This window comes from Pelodiscus sinensis, chromosome 1 (genome assembly GCF_049634645.1).
Source record: "Pelodiscus sinensis isolate JC-2024 chromosome 1, ASM4963464v1, whole genome shotgun sequence".
NCBI classification, from domain to species: domain Eukaryota; kingdom Metazoa; phylum Chordata; order Testudines; family Trionychidae; genus Pelodiscus; species Pelodiscus sinensis.
In genome coordinates this window covers 324,047,743-324,065,583 of record NC_134711.1, presented here as the reverse complement: position 1 = coordinate 324,065,583, position 17,841 = coordinate 324,047,743, and the positions used below count along the sequence as shown (strand labels likewise).

General features: G+C 61.0%; 1 protein-coding gene across 1 annotated transcript in view; it reads left to right on the top strand.

Annotated features, from left to right (window-relative positions):
- ATG16L2 (autophagy related 16 like 2) overlaps nt 1-16,439 on the top strand; it is a 53,860-nt gene extending 37,421 nt beyond the window's left edge. The window contains exons 12-18 of the mRNA XM_075919626.1: nt 855-926; nt 1,770-1,890; nt 3,866-3,971; nt 5,092-5,241; nt 5,936-5,983; nt 11,044-11,145; nt 13,282-16,439. Of these exons, the coding sequence (XP_075775741.1) occupies nt 855-926; nt 1,770-1,890; nt 3,866-3,971; nt 5,092-5,241; nt 5,936-5,983; nt 11,044-11,145; nt 13,282-13,369 (687 nt within the window). The 3' untranslated portion in view covers nt 13,370-16,439. The remainder of the gene's footprint in view (nt 1-854; nt 927-1,769; nt 1,891-3,865; nt 3,972-5,091; nt 5,242-5,935; nt 5,984-11,043; nt 11,146-13,281) is intronic.
- The last annotated feature ends 1,402 nt before the right edge of the window (nt 16,440-17,841 follow it).

Genomic DNA, 17,841 nt, shown 5'->3' with positions numbered 1-17,841 from the left:
CAGACAGGCTGTGGACACTAGATGGCAGCAGATGGCCGTGGAGAGAAGCCGTCTCTTGGCCGTCCAGCCTAGCACATGTTCTTCAAACCTAGGTTTCCTTCTGGCCATCAGCTAGTGCTGGAGGCTTTGCTGGCAGGAGGGGGTGGGAAAGGCAGCCTGTTCCAACCACGAGTGGGGAGGAACCGGCTCCCCAGCTTTGTGAAGCTCGTCAGATGCTTTTGGGACCCATCCCTGTTGGTGACAGATAGTTGGGGGGGGTGTAGATTCCCAGGCCAGATGGGGGTCTGACCTCCTGCCTGACACAGGCCGTGCAACCCCCTGGTGCGCTCACACCCCTGCACAGGCCTCTGCAGGGGCAATGGGGAGACAGGCCAGGCCAGGAAGGGGGCACTCTCTACATCATGGGGCGAGCCAAGGGGAAGAAGGTTGCAAGCTAGATGAGCCAGATGCGGGGAGGCAGTTCAGGAGGAAGATCCAGGCTGCTAGATGGTAGCCTGCAGGCCGTCCCGGCCACCTGCTCCAGAGGCAGGGCTGAATCCAGCCTGCCCTGGGCAAAGCGAGCGCCGCACCACAAGGAAAAGCAGAGGGCGGGCTCAGTGCGGGAGTCGTCTGTCTTGGTCTCTACTGAAACCACCTCAGACCTCACGGAGGCTGCTGGAGCAGCCAGGTGGCTGGCAGAGGGGAGTGGAAGGCTGCGGTGGGGCGTGGACCCAGCTAACCGCACACCCCGGCATCGGCAGCTCTCCGAGACCCCAGGTGCCGCGGAACCGGGGCTGTACGTGGCCGAGGGCAGGATCCCCCTCGCACCGCCCCTCCCCGGCCTGTTCCTGTCAACCCCCTCTTCCTCCTGACAGGGGCACCAGATCTTGGCGGCGTCGTACAACAAGGCCGTGCACTTGTGGCACATCAGGGACTGCAAATCCAAAGTAAGTGGCGCAGGGTCTCCCCTGCATCGCGGCCTTTCAGGGCGGGAGGGGGGTGGATGTCTCCTGCCGACCGGAGGATGATCCAGCGGCTTCGGGGGAGCTGGCAAGGACTGCAGGCCACCAGGGGTCGCCCCCGGGATGGGCTCAGCATGTCTAGTGGCGTTGACACTTCCCTATCTCTCCTGGAAACAACTCTCCTGATGCGTCCTAGGAGCGCACTAGCCCATTCACGGCCACGTTGCACTAGTGGCTTGTGGTCACCCTGTGATGAGCCAGGGGAGGCTCTGGGTGACGCAGGAATTCTCTCCCAGGGGTCTGGCTGGTGGGTCCTGCTCACAGTCTAACTGATCCCAGTATCTGGGGTCAAGAAGGAATGTTCCCCCATGTTAGTTTAGCAGAGAGCCTGGGGGGGGGAGTTGCCTTCTGTTGCAGCAACCTCGCTGGGTTGAACTAGCGTCAATGGTGGATTCTATCACTCGGAGCCTTTCAAACATGATTTGAGGATGTCAGCAGCTCAGCCAGAGGTGGGGCGGGCGGGAGAGGGGGGTATGCAGGTCGGGCTAGAAGATCATGCTGGTCCCTTCAGACCTTAAAGTCCGAGTCTCTCTGTCTTGGAATTGCCGAGAGATTCCCATTTCAGTTGCTCAGCATCTCCAGCAGGGGGCAGCACCGGGCCCTTGTATCTCAAGCCCCCAGCTGGCTGATTCCTGTAACAAGGCCCTTGTGTTGGGCATTTCCCTTGGTTTTCTGTGATGACTTTTTTTTTTTTTAAATAAATTGTTGGGAAGGAAATAACCCCCCCACCCCAAACCTTGTAACATCCCCAGTGGTTCTGTTGTCTAGGAGACGCTCACGGGCCATGCGGACAAAGTGACAGCAGCCAAATTCCGTTCCACGCGCCATCAAGCGGTGACAGGCAGCCGGGACAGGACAGTCAAAGAGTGGGACCTGTGCAAAGGGGCCTGTAAGTAACTGCCCTGCCGGGTCTCGCCAGCGCCCTCCAGTAGGGGGCGTCAGTGTGGCATAAGCATGTTCACTGCTCTGCAGGGCCCTGTGGGGGGGGCTGTACAACCACGGAGCCGGGGGCAGTCCCGCCATCGAAGAGCAGACAGTCTAATGGGGGAAACTGAGGCACCGGCCGGGCAAGCGACTTGCCTAGGGTCAGGCGGCAGATCAGGGGCAGAACTGGGGATAGCAGCCAAGTCTCTAGACACCGGTCCTGTATCACCGCCGCGGCACCAGCTCTGCTCCTGCGGCAGCTTCCAGAGATGACCCTGTAGCTCGAGGCTTGCGCTTTGGAGCGGAGGGTGCTGAGGTCTAGCCTAGCTGCACCGTGTGTCTGGTTCCACCGGGACCTCGCTGAGGTCTGGCTGTGGGTCTGTTACAGCAGGTTCTTATGGCCCCTCTCTCTGGCCTCTGGGTGGAGCCTTAGGGGGCTTATAGTCTCTCACTGTTATGGGCCCGCTGCAGAGAGAGCCGGGCCTTTGGAGGCCTCTCGGACAAGCCGGCTAAGGGTCTGTTGTTCCCCAGGGCTCTGATCCCCACTGGGCCCCGTTGTGCTGAGTGCTGCCCACACAGGCATGGGACAGGCCCTGCCCCCAAGGCCCTACAGGCTAAGAGTCAGGCCCTGGCCAGGGGAGGGGGACACACCGTCCCTCCTGTGCGTGGACATGATGGATTGGCTCGGCTCTGTGGCTAGCGGGAACGGAAAGATGGGGAAAGGAGCAGTCACGCCCCATCACCCACCTGCTCGAGACTTGAAGGGACGAAATGCCACCCAGTGGGAGGAAAAGGCTGTCTGTCTGTCTGTCTGTCTGTCTGGGTGGAACAGGCACAGGAGGGTGAGTGGTCTCGAGGGCAGGGCACAGGACTCAGTCGGGGGCCTGGGCTCAATTCCCAGTCCCGCCACCCACTGGGCAACTCATGCCACTGCCTGTTTCCCCAAGGGGAATGGCCTCCCGAGGTGCCAGTGTCCTGGGCAGTGAAACAAAGAGAGTCCCCACCCCAGGCAATTTGCACACCAGCATGAGGACAAGATGGAGCGGGTGGATAAACAGATCAAGGCAGTTGAGGGATGGTAGCTGGGGGTATGTCTACATTACCCCCCTAGTTCGAACTAGGGGGGTAGTGTAGACATACCCTGGCTGCCTTTAGGCTCCCGTATTTGCAGAGAGTGCTGGCCTCGGAGGCGGGCACTAGGAGGGGGCAGCACCCTATGGACTCTGGTCCTCCAGCTGTAGCCATGGGGGAGCCAAGGAGCACTTAGCTAAACTAGGGGGATAAACATGGGGGACCCTCTTGGGAACACTGGGGAGTTGTCGGAGAGGGGCTTGTGCCGCTGTAGCACCTGCTGTCATGCCAGCCCTGGCCCCCTCTTTGCTAATCTGCCTCAGACCGGCCTCTACCCCTGCTTGGCCAGTCTTGGGACTCCCCCACAGCCTGGCAGGTGCCCCTCCCTGCTGTCTGCAGCCCCCCAGTTACGCTGGCTGCTGGTCTCTACCCCATTCTTGGAATTCGGCTCCGGCCTTTCCAGCCTCAGGGCTGGTCACTACGCTGCGCTCTCCCCATTGTGCTGGGCGCAGTGCAAACCCACAGCAGGAGCCGGTGCCTGCCCCAGAGTGCGAGAGCGCGGACGTAGCCCAGGGCGGGATCACAGTAGCCGCGCCTGGCCCGGCCTCCCTGAGCAGAGATTGCCCGTGGCAGCGAGTGGTCCCTGCTGAGAACAAACCTACCCCAGGCTGCAGCCTGCTGAGCCCATCCCAGGTGAGCTCATGGTTTGGGATGTGAACTCAGGTCTGGTGCGTGGAACTTAGCGCCAGGCCCAGGTCCCCTGCGTGGCCCCCCCCCCCCATGTCGTATCACTGCCCCGCGAGCAATGGCCACAGTCTCGTCCTAGCCCTTCCCTCGCCCCGTCACTCACGGCCATGCTGCCCCCACAGGCTATAGGACCATCAACGTCTTCTCCTACTGCAATGACGTGGTGTGCTGTGACAACGTCATCATGAGCGGCCACCACGACAAGAAGATCCGCTTCTGGGACAGCAGGTAACTCCCCTCCCAGGGAGCTGCCAGGCAAGGAGCCCTGGCTGGTTTGGCCACCGGCTGGGCTCCTGGCATCTCTGGCTGCTAATTCTCCCTGTTTCACAGATGGGGAAACTGAGGCACTGAGTGGCTAAGTGACTAGCCCAGGGGCCACAAGGGAATCAGAGTCAGGGCCGGGGTTAGAACTCTGGAGTCTCTCGGGGCCTGTGCTCTGTCTGTTAGGCCGTGCTACCCCTCAGTGGGCTGCTAAGCAGTTAACCCCATCTCCTGGGTCTTCTCAGATTGGCTTTTCTGTGGAGAACAGGTTACAGCTCTGGCCTGGAGCTTGGGAAATCAGGCTTCCTGCACAAGTTGCTCTGTGCCGTGCCTCAGTTTCCCCTCTGATCTAAGGGACACATATTCCTTGCATCCTGTGGGATCAGTTAGTGCTCAGAGACTGCCGAGTGGGTTGCCACACAAGACTGCAATCCGAGTGCCAAAGTCCCACTCAGGGACGGCTGGTCCGGGCCTGGCCTGGCTGTGTGTGTGTGAGCTTCAGGGAAGTCCCTGGTAGGACAAAGCCAGCTGGCACAGCAAGGCACGAAGAGGTCCCCTTGGCAGCCTCGGGGGGGTGGGGTGGGTCAGATGGCTGGTGTGCCCCACAGCCTGGTCACTATCCAGCGGGGCCGGGTGTCTGGTTCTCTCCTCCAGCATCCGAGCTCATCAGCCCCTGCGGAGTGGGTGTTGTTAGAATAGCCACATGCATCTGGCTGCCATTTCGGCCCTGCCCCTGGCTATTTGTGCCCGGCGCGCTCCCTGCTGGGGCTCCTAATGGCTCCGTGTGCAGCTCCGGGTGGGGAAGGCTCGTGTCCTTCCCTAGTAACGGGTCTGTCCGGGTGATTAACGCCCGTGGTTGAGCCCAGCGGTTCCTGGATTAATGGGGGCAGGACGTAATCGACAGCTCCGGCGGTGTGGGCTCTGGGGTGTGGGAGCGCAGGGGGCGTTGCAGGAGCAGGATCCGGACCGGGGGGTGGGGGGGGGGGGTTCTGAGCCACGTGGCCCCTAGGGAGCAGGCAGACGTGGGCGGGTCTCTGCGGGACGGTGCGGTTGCTGGCGCGCTAACCAACCCCCGCCTGCATTCCAGGGGGGCCCGGTGCACAGAGGTGATCCCGGTGGAGGGCCAGGTCACCTCCCTCCACATCAGCCAGGACCAGATGCACCTGCTGAGCTGCTCCAGGGACAACACGCTCAAGGTCATCGACCTGAAGATGAACAACGTCCGGCAGGTGTTCCAGTGAGTGGGGGAGGGGGGGGTGATCAAGACCCCCCCACCCAGCAAAGAAGCCCCTTGGCTGCCTGAGCCAGGTGTGGCCTGACTGGTTTCCCACCCCTGCCCTCCTCGGGTGTGATGCCGTCCCCTCTGCCAGGCCCAGGCCTGTTCGGTCCTCCTCCTGCACCGACCTGCGGATTGCACCAGTCCTCAGGCTGCTGGAAGGATGGCGTTCTTTGGGGGAAACTGAGGCACTGGGGGGAGTGACTTGCCCAGGGTTGCCCAACAGGCCCAGTGGCAGTCAGGAATGGAACCCAGCCCTGTGTCCTGCCCTCCCGCAGCACGAAGCACCCTCTTTTCGGCCGGCAGCTCCTCTTCAGAGCCAGGCACATTGCTCCCCTGGGAGCTGGAGGGGGTCAGCGCTGACCCTCTTCTCCATCACGGCTGAGCAAGCAGCTGCCTGAGCCAGCAGGGGGCTAGGCCCTGGTGGGTGATGCTGTCCAGTGTCCTTGCAGCCTGGCTGAGGTCCTGATGTTTCAGGGCACCTGTGTCTGCCCTCACAAGGCAGCAGCAGTCCCCGGGTGGTTGGTACTGAGCAGCGGAGTCTGCCCCAGCCCCGCTGTGGGGCTCTGAGCCTCAGTCCTGGGCGTGTCCCCTGGGGATCCGTCACCTTCACGAGGGAACAGTTCCCGTTCACCAGGGACGTTTGTGTCTGCAGGGCCGACGGCTTCAAGTGCGGCTCGGACTGGACCAAGGCGATATTCAGGTGAGTGGGGCCGGGGGGCTGGCTGTACTTGGTGCTGTACGGATTGTGGCGCTGGCCAGGCCGGGGTGGGAAAAGGGGGACACCCCGCAGGGGTCACCAGAAGGGCACTCCTTGCACGAGGGCACACGCTTGTGAATGGACGTGAGGATGTGCAGTGCCAAGCCCAGCCCGTCCCTTGACACAGCCCAGGGCTCAGGCAAGGGAAGGGCCCCAGAACCAACTCGCCGGACATAGAGCAGGCAGATAATGGCCAAGTGTGTTACCAGGGCGCTGCCGGTGCCCCTCACTCCTGCCCCACAGAGCCTGTTGTCCTAGTCACAGAATCACAGAAGATGAGGGTTGGGAGAGACCTCAGGAGGTATCTAGGCCCACCCCCCGCTAAAAGCAGGACCAGCCCCAGCCAAATCAAGCCAGCCAGAGCTTTGTCTAGCCAGGACTTAAACACCTCTCGGGATGGAGATTCCACCCCCTCCCTAGGGAACCCGTCCCAGTGCTTCCCCACCCTCTAGGGAAATAGCTTTCCCTAATATCCATCCTACACCTCTCCCATTGTAACTTGAGCCCATTGCTCCTTGTTCTGCAATCCGTCATTGCTGAGAACAGCCTCTCTCCATCCTCTTTGGAACCCCCTTCAGGAAGTTGAAGGCTGCTCTCAAATCCCCCCTCACTCTTCTCTTCTGCAGACTAAATAACCCCAAATCCCTCAGCCTCTCCTCATAGGTCATGCGCTCCAGCCCCTGAATCATTTTGGTCGCCCTCCGCGGGACCCTCTCCAATGCGCCCACATCCTTTCTGTAGTGGGGGGCCCAGAACTGGACGCAATACTCCAGTGGCCTCAGGTAGTGCTGGGCCTGGCCACCCACGGGTCTGCCAGTGCCCTCCGGTCCTGACCTGGACTCTGCCCCCACCCAGGTCGGTGTGTGGATCTCAGTGGGGGAAGGTGTCTCTGCTCTTGTTGCCTGGTTACCACCAACCCCTACATGAGGAAGGGGTGGGAGATGGAGGCCCAGATGGGTTGAGTACTCCCCTTCCTGGGCTGTCTGGCCCCTACCCAGCTGTTCTCCCTCCTCCACAATGCGGCCTCCTGCTCATGTCCCAGACCAGCCAGCCAGGCCCCTGGGGAGCTCCCTTGCCCCCAGCCTGGAGGAGGAATCCCAGGAGTCAGAGGACGCCTTTGGGAGCTTTCACCAGCAGCGGCTCCTTCCCAGCCCCTCCGCCAGCAGGGCCCTGGGCTCTGCTGAAACGCCCCCGGGCTGCTTCCCAGCACGTGGGCTCCTCAGCTGGGGTGCTGCTCCAGCCCCGTGCCCTTGCGAGTGCCAGCGGCGAGCTCCCCGCTTGCAGTAGCTGCCCGGCTCGGGGCCAGGGGCTGGCAGGAGCGATCAGCTCTGTCAGGCTGTGCCGCTGACCTGCTGGGCCGGATCGATGGCGGCTATCGACTCTGACATCTCGTTAGCACGGCAGCTATTCGCCCCCGAGGGACGAGTGAGTGAGCTCATGGCTGAAGGAGCGTGGTGCTAATGGGGCCCATGTGGGCGTGTGAATTTTACCTCGGCGCTGTCCCTTGAGAGCCCCTCACCGCGGCGTCTGAAGCCCCCCTCCCCCCGTCCACATGACGCCTCTGGAGCCGGAAGCACCAAGAGCCCATTGGCCCTTCCCTTCCTCCTCCTCGGGGCCAGGGCAGGGTCGTCCCTAATGCCTGCCCCCACACCGTCCCTGGCTACAGGCAGCCTCAGCCGGAGCAGCCCAGGGCTTAGCTGCTCTGACTCCAACAGGGGTGGCAGAGCTGTTGGGGAACCCTGTGGAGCCTGGCCGGGGGCCAGGCATCAAGGCCGTGTGGGTGCCAAATGCCCTCATGCCCCCTTTGCAAGCCCCACCCTGGTGGAGGGGGCAGCAGTTTTCAGGAGCACCATGCCCCCTTCCCACCCAGCACCTCGCAGCTGCCTATCTGGCCCGGCTGCAGTAACAAAACAGCTCCCCCGGTGCAGCCCTCGGCTACCAGGACCGGGCTGCCTGGGCTGGTCTGGAGCCACCGAGTGCCACGCGGGACGGAGTTTGGTCCAGACTGTTTGGGAGACCCCGTCCCGTGCGGGTCTCTTCCCGCCAGGATGAGGCCTTAGCTGTCCCAGGAATGGAGCTGGCTGGCTCACTTGTCAGACAGTCCCCCCCTTGTGCTCGGAGGGGCCACAGCTGGCCAGCAGGGGATGCCTCAGGGAATGCGTGAGGAGCAGTGGGAGGGCGATAACCCCCCTCCCGCCCCTTTGCCCCAGCTCTGAGCTCCTGTCCTGGCCTTTGCAGCTGCTGGCTGGGGCTTGAGACTTGAAGGAAAAGGGACCAAACAACCAGGCATCAGGGAAACACAGGGGAGAGCCCTGCGCTGTGCCCCTCCGAATCGCTTCTGAAAAGGGCAACAGGCCGGAAGCTCTGTGTGCAATACAGCAGTTCTCAGGAGCCTTTCCCCCGCCGGGCTGTGTCCGTCTGGGCCCGATCCCGTGTGCATTCCCTGGAGCCTTTCCCCCGCCGGGCTGTGTCCGTCTGGGCCCGATCCCGTGTGCATTCCCTGGAGCCTTTCCCCCGCCGGGCTGTGTCTGTCGGGGCCCGATCCCGTGTGCATTCCCTGGAGCCTTTCCCCCGCCGGGCTGTGTCCGTCGGGGCCCGATCCCGTGTGCATTCCCTGGAGCCTTTCCCCCGCCGGGCTGTGTCCGTCTGGGCCCGATCCCGTGTGCATTCCCTGGAGCCTTTCCCCCGCCGGGCTGTGTCCGTCTGGGCCCGATCCCGTGTGCATTCCCTGGAGCCTTTCCCCCGCTGGGCTGTGTCCGTCTGGGCCCGATCCCGTGTGCATTCCCTGGAGCCTTTCCCCCGCCGGGCTGTGTCCGTCTGGGCCCGATCCCGTGTGCATTCCCTGGAGCCTTTCCCCCGCCGGGCTGTGTCCGTCGGGGCCCGATCCCGTGTGCATTCCCTGGAGCCTTTCCCCCGCCGGGCTGTGTCCGTCTGGGCCCGATCCCGTGTGCATTCCCTGGAGCCTTTCCCCCGCCGGGCTGTGTCCGTCTGGGCCCGATCCCGTGTGCATTCCCTGGAGCCTTTCCCCCGCCGGGCTGTGTCCGTCTGGGCCCGATCCCGTGTGCATTCCCTGGAGCCTTTCCCCTGCCGGGCTGTGTCCGTCTGGGCCCGATCCCGTGTGCATTCCCTGGAGCCTTTCCCCCGCCGGGCTGTGTCCGTCTGGGCCTGATCCCGTGTGCATTCCCTGGATCCTTTCCCCCGCCGGGCTGTGTCCGTCGGGGCCCAATCCCGTGTGCATTCCCTGGATCCTTTCCCCTGCTGGGCTGTGTCTGTCTGGGCCCAATCCCGTGTGCATTCCCTGGATCCTTTCCCCTGCTGGGCTGTGTCTGTCTGGGCCCAATCCCGTGTGCATTCCCTGGAGCATTTCCCCCGCTGGGCTGTGTCCGTCTGGGCCCGATCCCGTGTGCATTCCCTGGATCCTTTCCCCCGCCGGGCTGTGTCCGTCGGGGCCCGATCCCATGTGCATTCCCTGGATCCTTTCCCCTGCTGGGCTATGTCCGTCTGGGCCTGATCCTGTGTGCATTCCTTGGATCCTTTCCCCCGCTGGGCTGTGTCCGTCTGGGCCCAATCCTGTGTGCATTCCTTGGATCCTTTACCCCCCACTATGCAGTGGCTGGGCCCAATCCTGTAAATATGCACGATCTTTGCCCCCCCCCCTCCCCCCAAGCCGCGCCAGTGTGTTCCCTGCCCTCAAGTTCAGAGCCCCTGTAGGATGCTGAAGCTAGTGGCCCACGTGGCCGCTGCTCACTGAGTGGTGCTGGCTGTGTAGGGGGAGGGTTGAAGGTGTCAGTCCTGGCCTCAGACCCCCCCCAGTGGTATGGGGGTTGGGTAGCAGGAGGGTTCTGATGCCTCCAGGCAAAGTGCCCAGTGCCAGGCTGTCTGGGGCGAGGATGTTAAATCAGCCAGCTCCTGCCTCTCGTCCCCTCCCCAGTCCTGCAGCAGTGTCTGCGCTCGCTCAGCGACTCCATTGCGCTCTCTAGGTAGACAGCTTCTGCCTGTGGCTGTAGCTTGTCTCCTGCCCTTGAGACAGTGGCTGCTCTCCCCAGCACGTGGATCTGCCTCCAGCTGGGGCCAGTGCACAGGGCTCAGAGGAAGGCAGAACTGCTCCAGGGTGCATCTGGTCAAATTGGACAAAGCTGGACATGGAGGTGGAGGGGGAAGTTTGTGAGATTTTTGTTTTGCTGGCGCCCGTGGATGGTCAATGAACAGCCTGGAACATGGGCTGCAGCTCCTTTTATTCTGCCCTGGGCTTTGCTGTGGCCATTAGAGACTATGAAACTCTCCAACAGCAACCTCCTGCAGCAGGGAGTTCCACAGATTTGCTGAACTCTCTAGACCAGTGGTGGGCAAAAGGGACTCTGCAGGCCGGATCCCGTCCACCAAGCCAGTTGATCCGGCCTGGGGAGGCCCTGCTGCTCTTCCTGCCCCCAGATCAATCAGGGCCTGGGAGGGTAAGCATGCAAAGTTACCTCCTGTCCTAGCCCCGCCCTGCAAGGAGTGTGCAGTGCTTAGAAGCCCCATGCACTACTGACAAAGAGGGAGGAAACTTCACGCACTCCCCCCACCCTCAAGCCCTGGATGCAGCAGGGGGGAGCACGCAAAGTCTCCTCCCACTGCCAGGGGCAGGGGTGCCTACCGAGGTTCTCTCTGGGGGGTAAAGGCTTTGCATACTCCCCCACCCCTGGACCAATCAGGGTCTGTGGGTGAGGAAGCATGGAAGTGTTCTGGCCCCGCCCCTTCTGCCTGAGGCCCCGCCCCTTCTGCCTGAGGCCCCGCCCCTTCTGCCTGAGGCCCCACCCCTTCCAGGGTGGCCTAGGGCCACTTCAAAAATTTCTGAAGTGGCCCCCAGTCAAAGATGACTGCCCAGCCCTCCTCTAGACTCAATGTACTTGGGTTCTGTGCCTCACTGGACTGGAGTCCCTATGTCATGTGCTAGTATCAAGCAGCAGAGGCATCTCTGCATATTGAACTCACCCTCTGTTCTGTTCCTTGTCCCCCCATAGCCCTGACAAGAGTTACGCCCTGGTGGGTTCCTCCAACGGCTCCCTCTACCTCTGGAACATGGAGAGCGGGAAGCTGGAAACAGTCCTGTCCGGGGAGCACAGGTGAGTGCCGCTGGCCTTAGGGCAGGTCGCTGTCCCGAAGTTAGTTCTCTGAAAACGTCGACGCAGTGCGCAGCAGCGGTCAAAAAGGCAAATAGGATGCTAGGAATTATTAAGAAAGGGATAGAAAATAAGACCCAGAATATCTTACTGCCCCTGTATAAAACTATGGTACGCCCACATCTTGAATACTGTGTACAGATGTGGTCTCCTCACCTCAAAAAAGATATTTTGGCCTTGGAAAGGATTCAGAAAAGGGCAACTAAAATGATTAGGGGTTTGGAACGGGTCCCATATGAGGAGAGGTTTAAGCGACTGGGACTTTTCAGCTTAGAAAAGAGGAGACTGAGGGGGGATATGATAGAGGTCTATAAAAGCATGAGTGGTGTGGAGAGGGTGAATAAAGAAAAGTTATTTATTAATTCCCATAATAGAAGAACTAGAGGACACCAAATGAAGTTAATGGGTAGCAGGTTTAAAACTAATAAAAGAAAGTTCTTCTTCACACAGCGTGTAGTCAACCTGTGGAACTCCTTGCCAGAGGAGGCTGCGAAGGCTAGGACTATAATAGAGTTTAAAGAGAAGCTAGATAATTTCATGGAGGTTAGGTCCATAAAAGGCTATTAGCCAGGGGATAAAATGGTGTCCTTGGCCTCTGTTTGTCAGAGGCTGAAGAGGGATGGCAGGAGACAAATCACTTGATCATTGTCTTCGGTCCACCCTCTCTGGGGCACCTGGTGTTGGCCACTGTCAGTAGACAGGATACTGGGCTAGAAGGACCTTTGGTCTGACCCAGTACGGCCGTTCTTATGTTCTTATGAGTGCGTTAAACCAGGATCCTGGAGATGGGCGGCCCCAGAGGGTCCGATCAGGAGGGAGGGATGCCGACTCCGGCTGCTCCTTGGGGAAGGAACGCAGAGTGCAGGACAGGCTCCCATGACACAGAGGATCAAAGGGAGGCGGAGGGGGGCTGGCCAGGGGAAGAGGCTTTAAAGAAAGGCCTGTCTAGGGCACCCTGGAAGTTCCTGGCAGGGCCACATTTTGGGGGAAAGGTGGGTGGAGCCTGTTGCAACCCCAGCCCAGCCAGAGCCCGAGAACATCGGGGCGCAGGGCTAAAGCACAGCAAGGGGGGGGTGTGGATGTTTGCACCATAGCGTGATGGGGTCCTGGCAGCCCCGGGGATCCCCCTCTCCCTGCCACGGCCCTGTCCCACAGGCCCCCCATCTTCATCTCCTTTCCACGGGTCCTTGGGGGGAGTGGAGAAGGGGGAGAGTGCAGGACCAGAGCCAGGCTGCGCTGCGTGATCCTCCCCACACCTGCATTCTTCATCCCCCACCCCAAGGCTAGAGCAGGTGCTGTGCTTGGATCCAGAGGGGTGGCCTCGCAGATGCAGGTGCTGAAGGATTGAGCTTGTGCCGCTACCTCCCAGGTAGGACAGGGCGACCCAAAGGTTAAGGGAGGTGACTGGGGCCAGGACGCCATTGCTTCTGTCCCCTCTGCTTCCACCAACTCAATATGTGATCGCTGCGTGCCTCAGTTTCCCCCTGCATGATACTGTTCCTCACAGGGTATTTTAAGATACGCAGTAACTAGCACTTCGAGAACACTTTTCAGTCAGAGATCTCTAAGCACTTTATGAAGTACGTCAGAGTCATAGATGGGGAAACTGAGGCATGGGAGGTGAGCTGACTTGCCTGAGGTTACCCAGCAGGCTAGCGACAGAGCCAGGGCCAAAACCCCAGACTCCCCCACCCCACTCAGGTGCGCTAGACACTAGGCCACACTGCCTCCATGGTACTCTGGGCAGATCTTCAGCTGGGATAAATCGGGGGAGCTGTGCTGGTTTACACCATTCACAGTGCTGCCCCCTCCATTGGCTGTCATATTATCCACCTCATTCCTGGGGTAACTGCCCCTCTGTCACTGATGGAGTGAATACAGGACTGGGAGCCAGGAACTCCTGAGATCTGCTCCAACCCAGGCCCTCCATGGCTTTAGCCAAGCCACTTACCTGCCTGCTGCCTCAGTTTCCCCAGTGGGATAACACCCCAGTACTGCTGGAGAGCCCTAGATGGAAAGGGCAGATCCTTAGGAGCAGCCTGTTAATTCTCCTTGCCTGTGCCCTTGTCCCCCATCCAGGGCCTCCGTGAATGCCGTGGCGTGGTGCTTCTCGGGCCAGTACGTGGTGAGCGTGGACCAGGGGAGGAAGGTGGTGCTGTGGAGATAGCGCTCAGCATGCAGCCGGACTGGGGAGGAGGAATCCAGCCCCTTCTTGACCTGCAGCCCTGCCCGGCCCCTTCCGCTACCGTTCAGCTCCCCAGGCGGACGGATGCAGACGGGTGCTGCTGTCCAGAGCCTCTGCCTCCTCTAGCAACTCCGCCCCCCACAAGCAGAGCCCGTCGGGGGACGTTCTGTCAAAGGGAGATTGTCGACAAAGGGCAGGTTTCTGGGTCCCGGCAGGAGCAGGAAGCTGCCGGTCCAGCGTCCACAGGAGCGTCCTGCCCTGCCGAGAAGGATGCTGTGTCAAGCAGGTGGAGCAGCCTGACTTGGTCGCGGGACGTGCCGTAGAGGGAGGAGCGGCGTGTGCCTGGCATTTCACCCGGAGGCGGGGGTGCTAAGCTCAGCCACACTTCTGGGCTGGGCTCAGTGCAGTGCGCACCTCCCCCCCTCCTGCAAACGGTCGCCTGGACGTGGGAGGGAGGACTCGCCGTTTCCAAGCCTGTGCGTGAGTGGCCAGGCTGCCTGGAACCTGGGCTGCGGGGCTGAGGCCGGGCCTCAGGGCCGTGCTAGCGCGTCCGCCCTGCCCACCGCAGCCCGTCTGACTCGGATCTGCCGCCTGAGCTGTTTCCACAGGACTGAGGCTCTCGCCTGCCCCCGGTAGGGCCTACGACCTGAGTGCTGGCCAAGCCCAGCCAGACTCCCGTGTGTGGACGGAACTGGGGTTTGCCTGGGCTTAGCGGGAACTGCGACCGTGCCCAGGGGCTCCTAGGCCGGGTCGCTAGGGTCTGTCCCGGCACCAATAATAAACCCTGACCAATCTGTGCCTCCCACGGGCGCCTAAGGTGAACTCTGAGTGAGTGAGTGAGTGCGGGGGGGGGAACCTGGAGCCAATGCAATCTGTGGCCAGGATGCCACTAACTGCAGGGAGGGGCTGCCCCTTTGGATGCCAGGGACCGTCCTGGCGTGGGCTGGGCCTGTGGCAAAGCTGTGACTGGCATGGACGGCGGGTGAAGGCCTAGCTGCCGAAGGCAAGTCCAAGCCCCACCCCTTCTGCCCAAAGCCACGCCTCTTCCCCGAGCCACGCCCCTTCAACAACACCTCTCCCCTCCCCCGCATCCAAGTCCCGCCCAACCCCAGCTGAGGACCGGGCTGCCACGGCACAGCCCGAGCCCTTCTTGGCCACCATGGAGCCGGGCTGCTGCCCTGCGGTTCCAGCGCCTCCTGGGCAGGGTAGGCAGCTTTGCCTACACTGCACCACGCATGGTGGCTGGGCAGATGTAGTTGGGGTTGGCCCTGCTTGGAGCAGGGGGTTGGACTCGCTGCCCCCAAATTCCTTTGTCCCACTTTGAAATTCCTACTGGCTGAATCTACCTGACTTAGGTACGGTTAACCCCTTCGTTCCCAGGCTGCTGGCTAACCCCATGATCATGACAGAAGGCATCAGATATGGGGCTCAGCCTGCCCCTCCACCAATGGTGGAGTAGGGCTGGAGGTCCGATGCCCTGCTTGCAGCCAGCCTGCTCTGCCATGCGAGCTGGTTGTTGCCGCAGACACGTAGAGTAATCTTTGAGTGTTTGCCTGCTGGGGCGTGGGGACTGCCCCGCGTCTGTGCGCGCACCTGGCTCACGGTGGGTAGGACTCAGCCACACAGCCCCCTGCTCAGGCCTTGTCCCTTAGGCCATTGGAGGACTCACCCCAACTATCCTCAGCAGCTGCTTTATCCTCCCTACCTTCAGCTGGTGCCTGCTCCGCCCCTGGGGAAGCTGGTGGGGGCTGTCCAGCTGCTCCTGAGATGGGCAGGACTTGAACCCATCACCCCCTGGCTGCGGACGCTGATGCCTTCGCTTTTAGGACCTCTCCCTATCTTGAGCCACTGCCTTTATCTTCCTACCTGCGGCAGCTGCCTGCTCCAGCTCCAGGAGAGACCCCTGCTGGGAGTGCGGGGCATGCATGCTCATCAGGCTCACGGGATGAGATGCCCCTGCCCGGGCGGCAGGTCGTTCCATGGCCATACAGCTGGGCGGACAGTGCATGGCCTGGTGGAACACACACACCGCAGGCTGCACCAGGCAGGACACCACCAATCCTGCTGCTGAACGTGCCCCACAGCGTGAATCCTTGGGGGGGGGGGAGACCTGCCAGGACACGTAGATACATCTTGCTAATTCCCCCCTTCATTATGCCAGGCAGTGGCTGGGTGTTGTTAAGCACAGGGGAAGGGCCAGTAGCAGAGGGGCGCCTAGCCCTAGCGCTCTGTATCCTTCTCTGGGCCAGGAATGCCACAACAGTAGGTCCTGTGGATACAGCTTTCATAGTCTGGGCATTTAGGCTGTTTCTGTTCCCCAGGCGCGGACTCTCCTTGTGCCCAGCCCCTGTAGCAGAGGCCCGCAGTGCCACAGTCCTATCGCACAGAGAGGATTTACACCCGCTTCTCCGAGGGGGGTCTAGTGCTCCACAAAAGCCCTAGTTTTAGATTGGGCATAGTGAGAACGCAGCTGTCCCCCACCAATGCCCCCCAGGCCTGGCCTGGAGAGATCAGATCGTCCCGCCCTGCCGTGTGCGGGTTAGGTGCTGCGCTCCACTCCAGAGGCAGCTGCATTTTGACGGTGCCACCCATCCAGTGCTTTGAGAGCTTTTGTGTGGAAGGAGCCATCGAAATCCAAGGGCTTGCTAGTAGAAGCCAGGTTTGCGAAAGAGGCTCGGGGGTGGGGGGGGGTCATTCATGAATCCTCTTCCCCAGTTCAAATGTCGGGCTGCACCATAAAGGTCTGTATGGGCAGAGATAAAGGGCGTGATGCTGACCGTCCCCTAGTCAGGTGAACGCCCAAGGTCTGACAGTTTGGCCCATACAAATTGCAGGCACAAAATGGTGAGCGCTTGGCACTTGTGCTGGGCACTGGCGCACTGTTTGTGAATTACTCTGTGTCAACAATGCGATTGCTAGCATCTTGCATTAGAGATGTGAATGGTTAACCCATTAACTGGTAAGCATCGCCCTTAACCAGTAACGGCCCCATTTAATCGGCTAAACTTAACATTGACCCAGTTAACAAATTAAACCGGATTTTACATCCCTATCTTGCATGCTGGTGATCCTTTGGGCTGCTTGCTTTGCAACTAGAAAGTGGGGATGCTGCTGCTACAATGAATTGCGGGGGCAGGATGGGAGGGGTCGGGTTGCACTGAGGGGCAGGGGGCGATGCAGGGGATCAGGCTGCAGGGGCAGGATGGGAGGGGTCAGGGGTTGCACTGAGGGGCAGGGGGCGATGCAGGGGATCAGGCTGCGGGGGCAGGATGGGAGGGGTCGGGTTGCACTGAGGGGCAGGGGGCGATGCAGGGGATCAGGCTGCGGGGGCAGGATGGGACGGGTCAGGGGTTGCACTAAGGGGCAGGGGGCGATGCAGGGGATCAGGCTGCAGGGGCAGGATGGGAGGGGTCAGGGGTTGCACTGAGGGGCAGGGGGCGATGCAGGGGATCAGGCTGCGGGGGCAGGATGGGAAGGGTCGGGTTGCACTGAGGGGCAGGGGGCGATGCAGGGGATCAGGCTGCGGGGGCAGGATGGGAGGGGTCAGGGGTTGCACTGAGGGGCAGGGGGCGATGCAGGGGATCAGGCTGCGGGGGCAGGATGGGAGGGGTCAGGGGTTGCACTGAGGGGCAGGGGGCGATGCAGGGGATCAGGCTGCGGGGGCAGGATGGGAGGGGTCAGGGGTTGCACTGAGGGGCAGGGGGCGATGCAGGGGATCAGGCTACAGGGACAGGATGGGAGGGGTCAGGGGTTGCACTGAGGGGCAGGGGGCGATGCAGGGGATCAGGCTGGGAGGGATCATGGGGCTAAGTGGAGTGAGGCTGGTGCAGAGAGAAGATGTGGGGGGGGATACAATTCATATTTTACTTTACTTAAAATAAAGTTCAATAAACTAACATGCGAGAGTTAAAACACTTAATCTGTTTCATAATTTAAATTAAACCGTTCTCCCCAGCTGCAGCCCTAGCAAAATGGCTCGGATGTAATTATATAATTAACGGTGAGTTTCCATTAGCAACCGGCAGTCTGTGGAAAGGTTTGGGGAGGGCGGGGCCTCAGGAAAGGGGTGGGGTCTCGGGGAAGGGACGGGGTAGATCTTGGCTTGCCCTGACATTTAAAACGTCATCTTGGGTGTAAAAAGGTTGGAGACCAGTGCCTCGGTGTTAGTGGAGGGTCTCCTTAGCTCATCCAGTGGGGCGGGGGGGCTTGGCTGTCAGAACAGGATAGAAATTGCATCCTGGCGCTCTCTGTGTTTGTTCTGAGTAGTTGTGTGCAGCATATTGACACCCGGGCATTCCTACATGCCCTGTGGGTTTCTTACCACATTTACCTGCCTTCTCTGTAGGTCTGCTCCAGTGCTCTGTGGGTGGGACCGGGAGCCACAAATTCCTGAGCCCTCACCCCAGCTCTGACACTGGCTTTGGAAGTCAGAATGTGCCTCAGTTTCCCTCTCG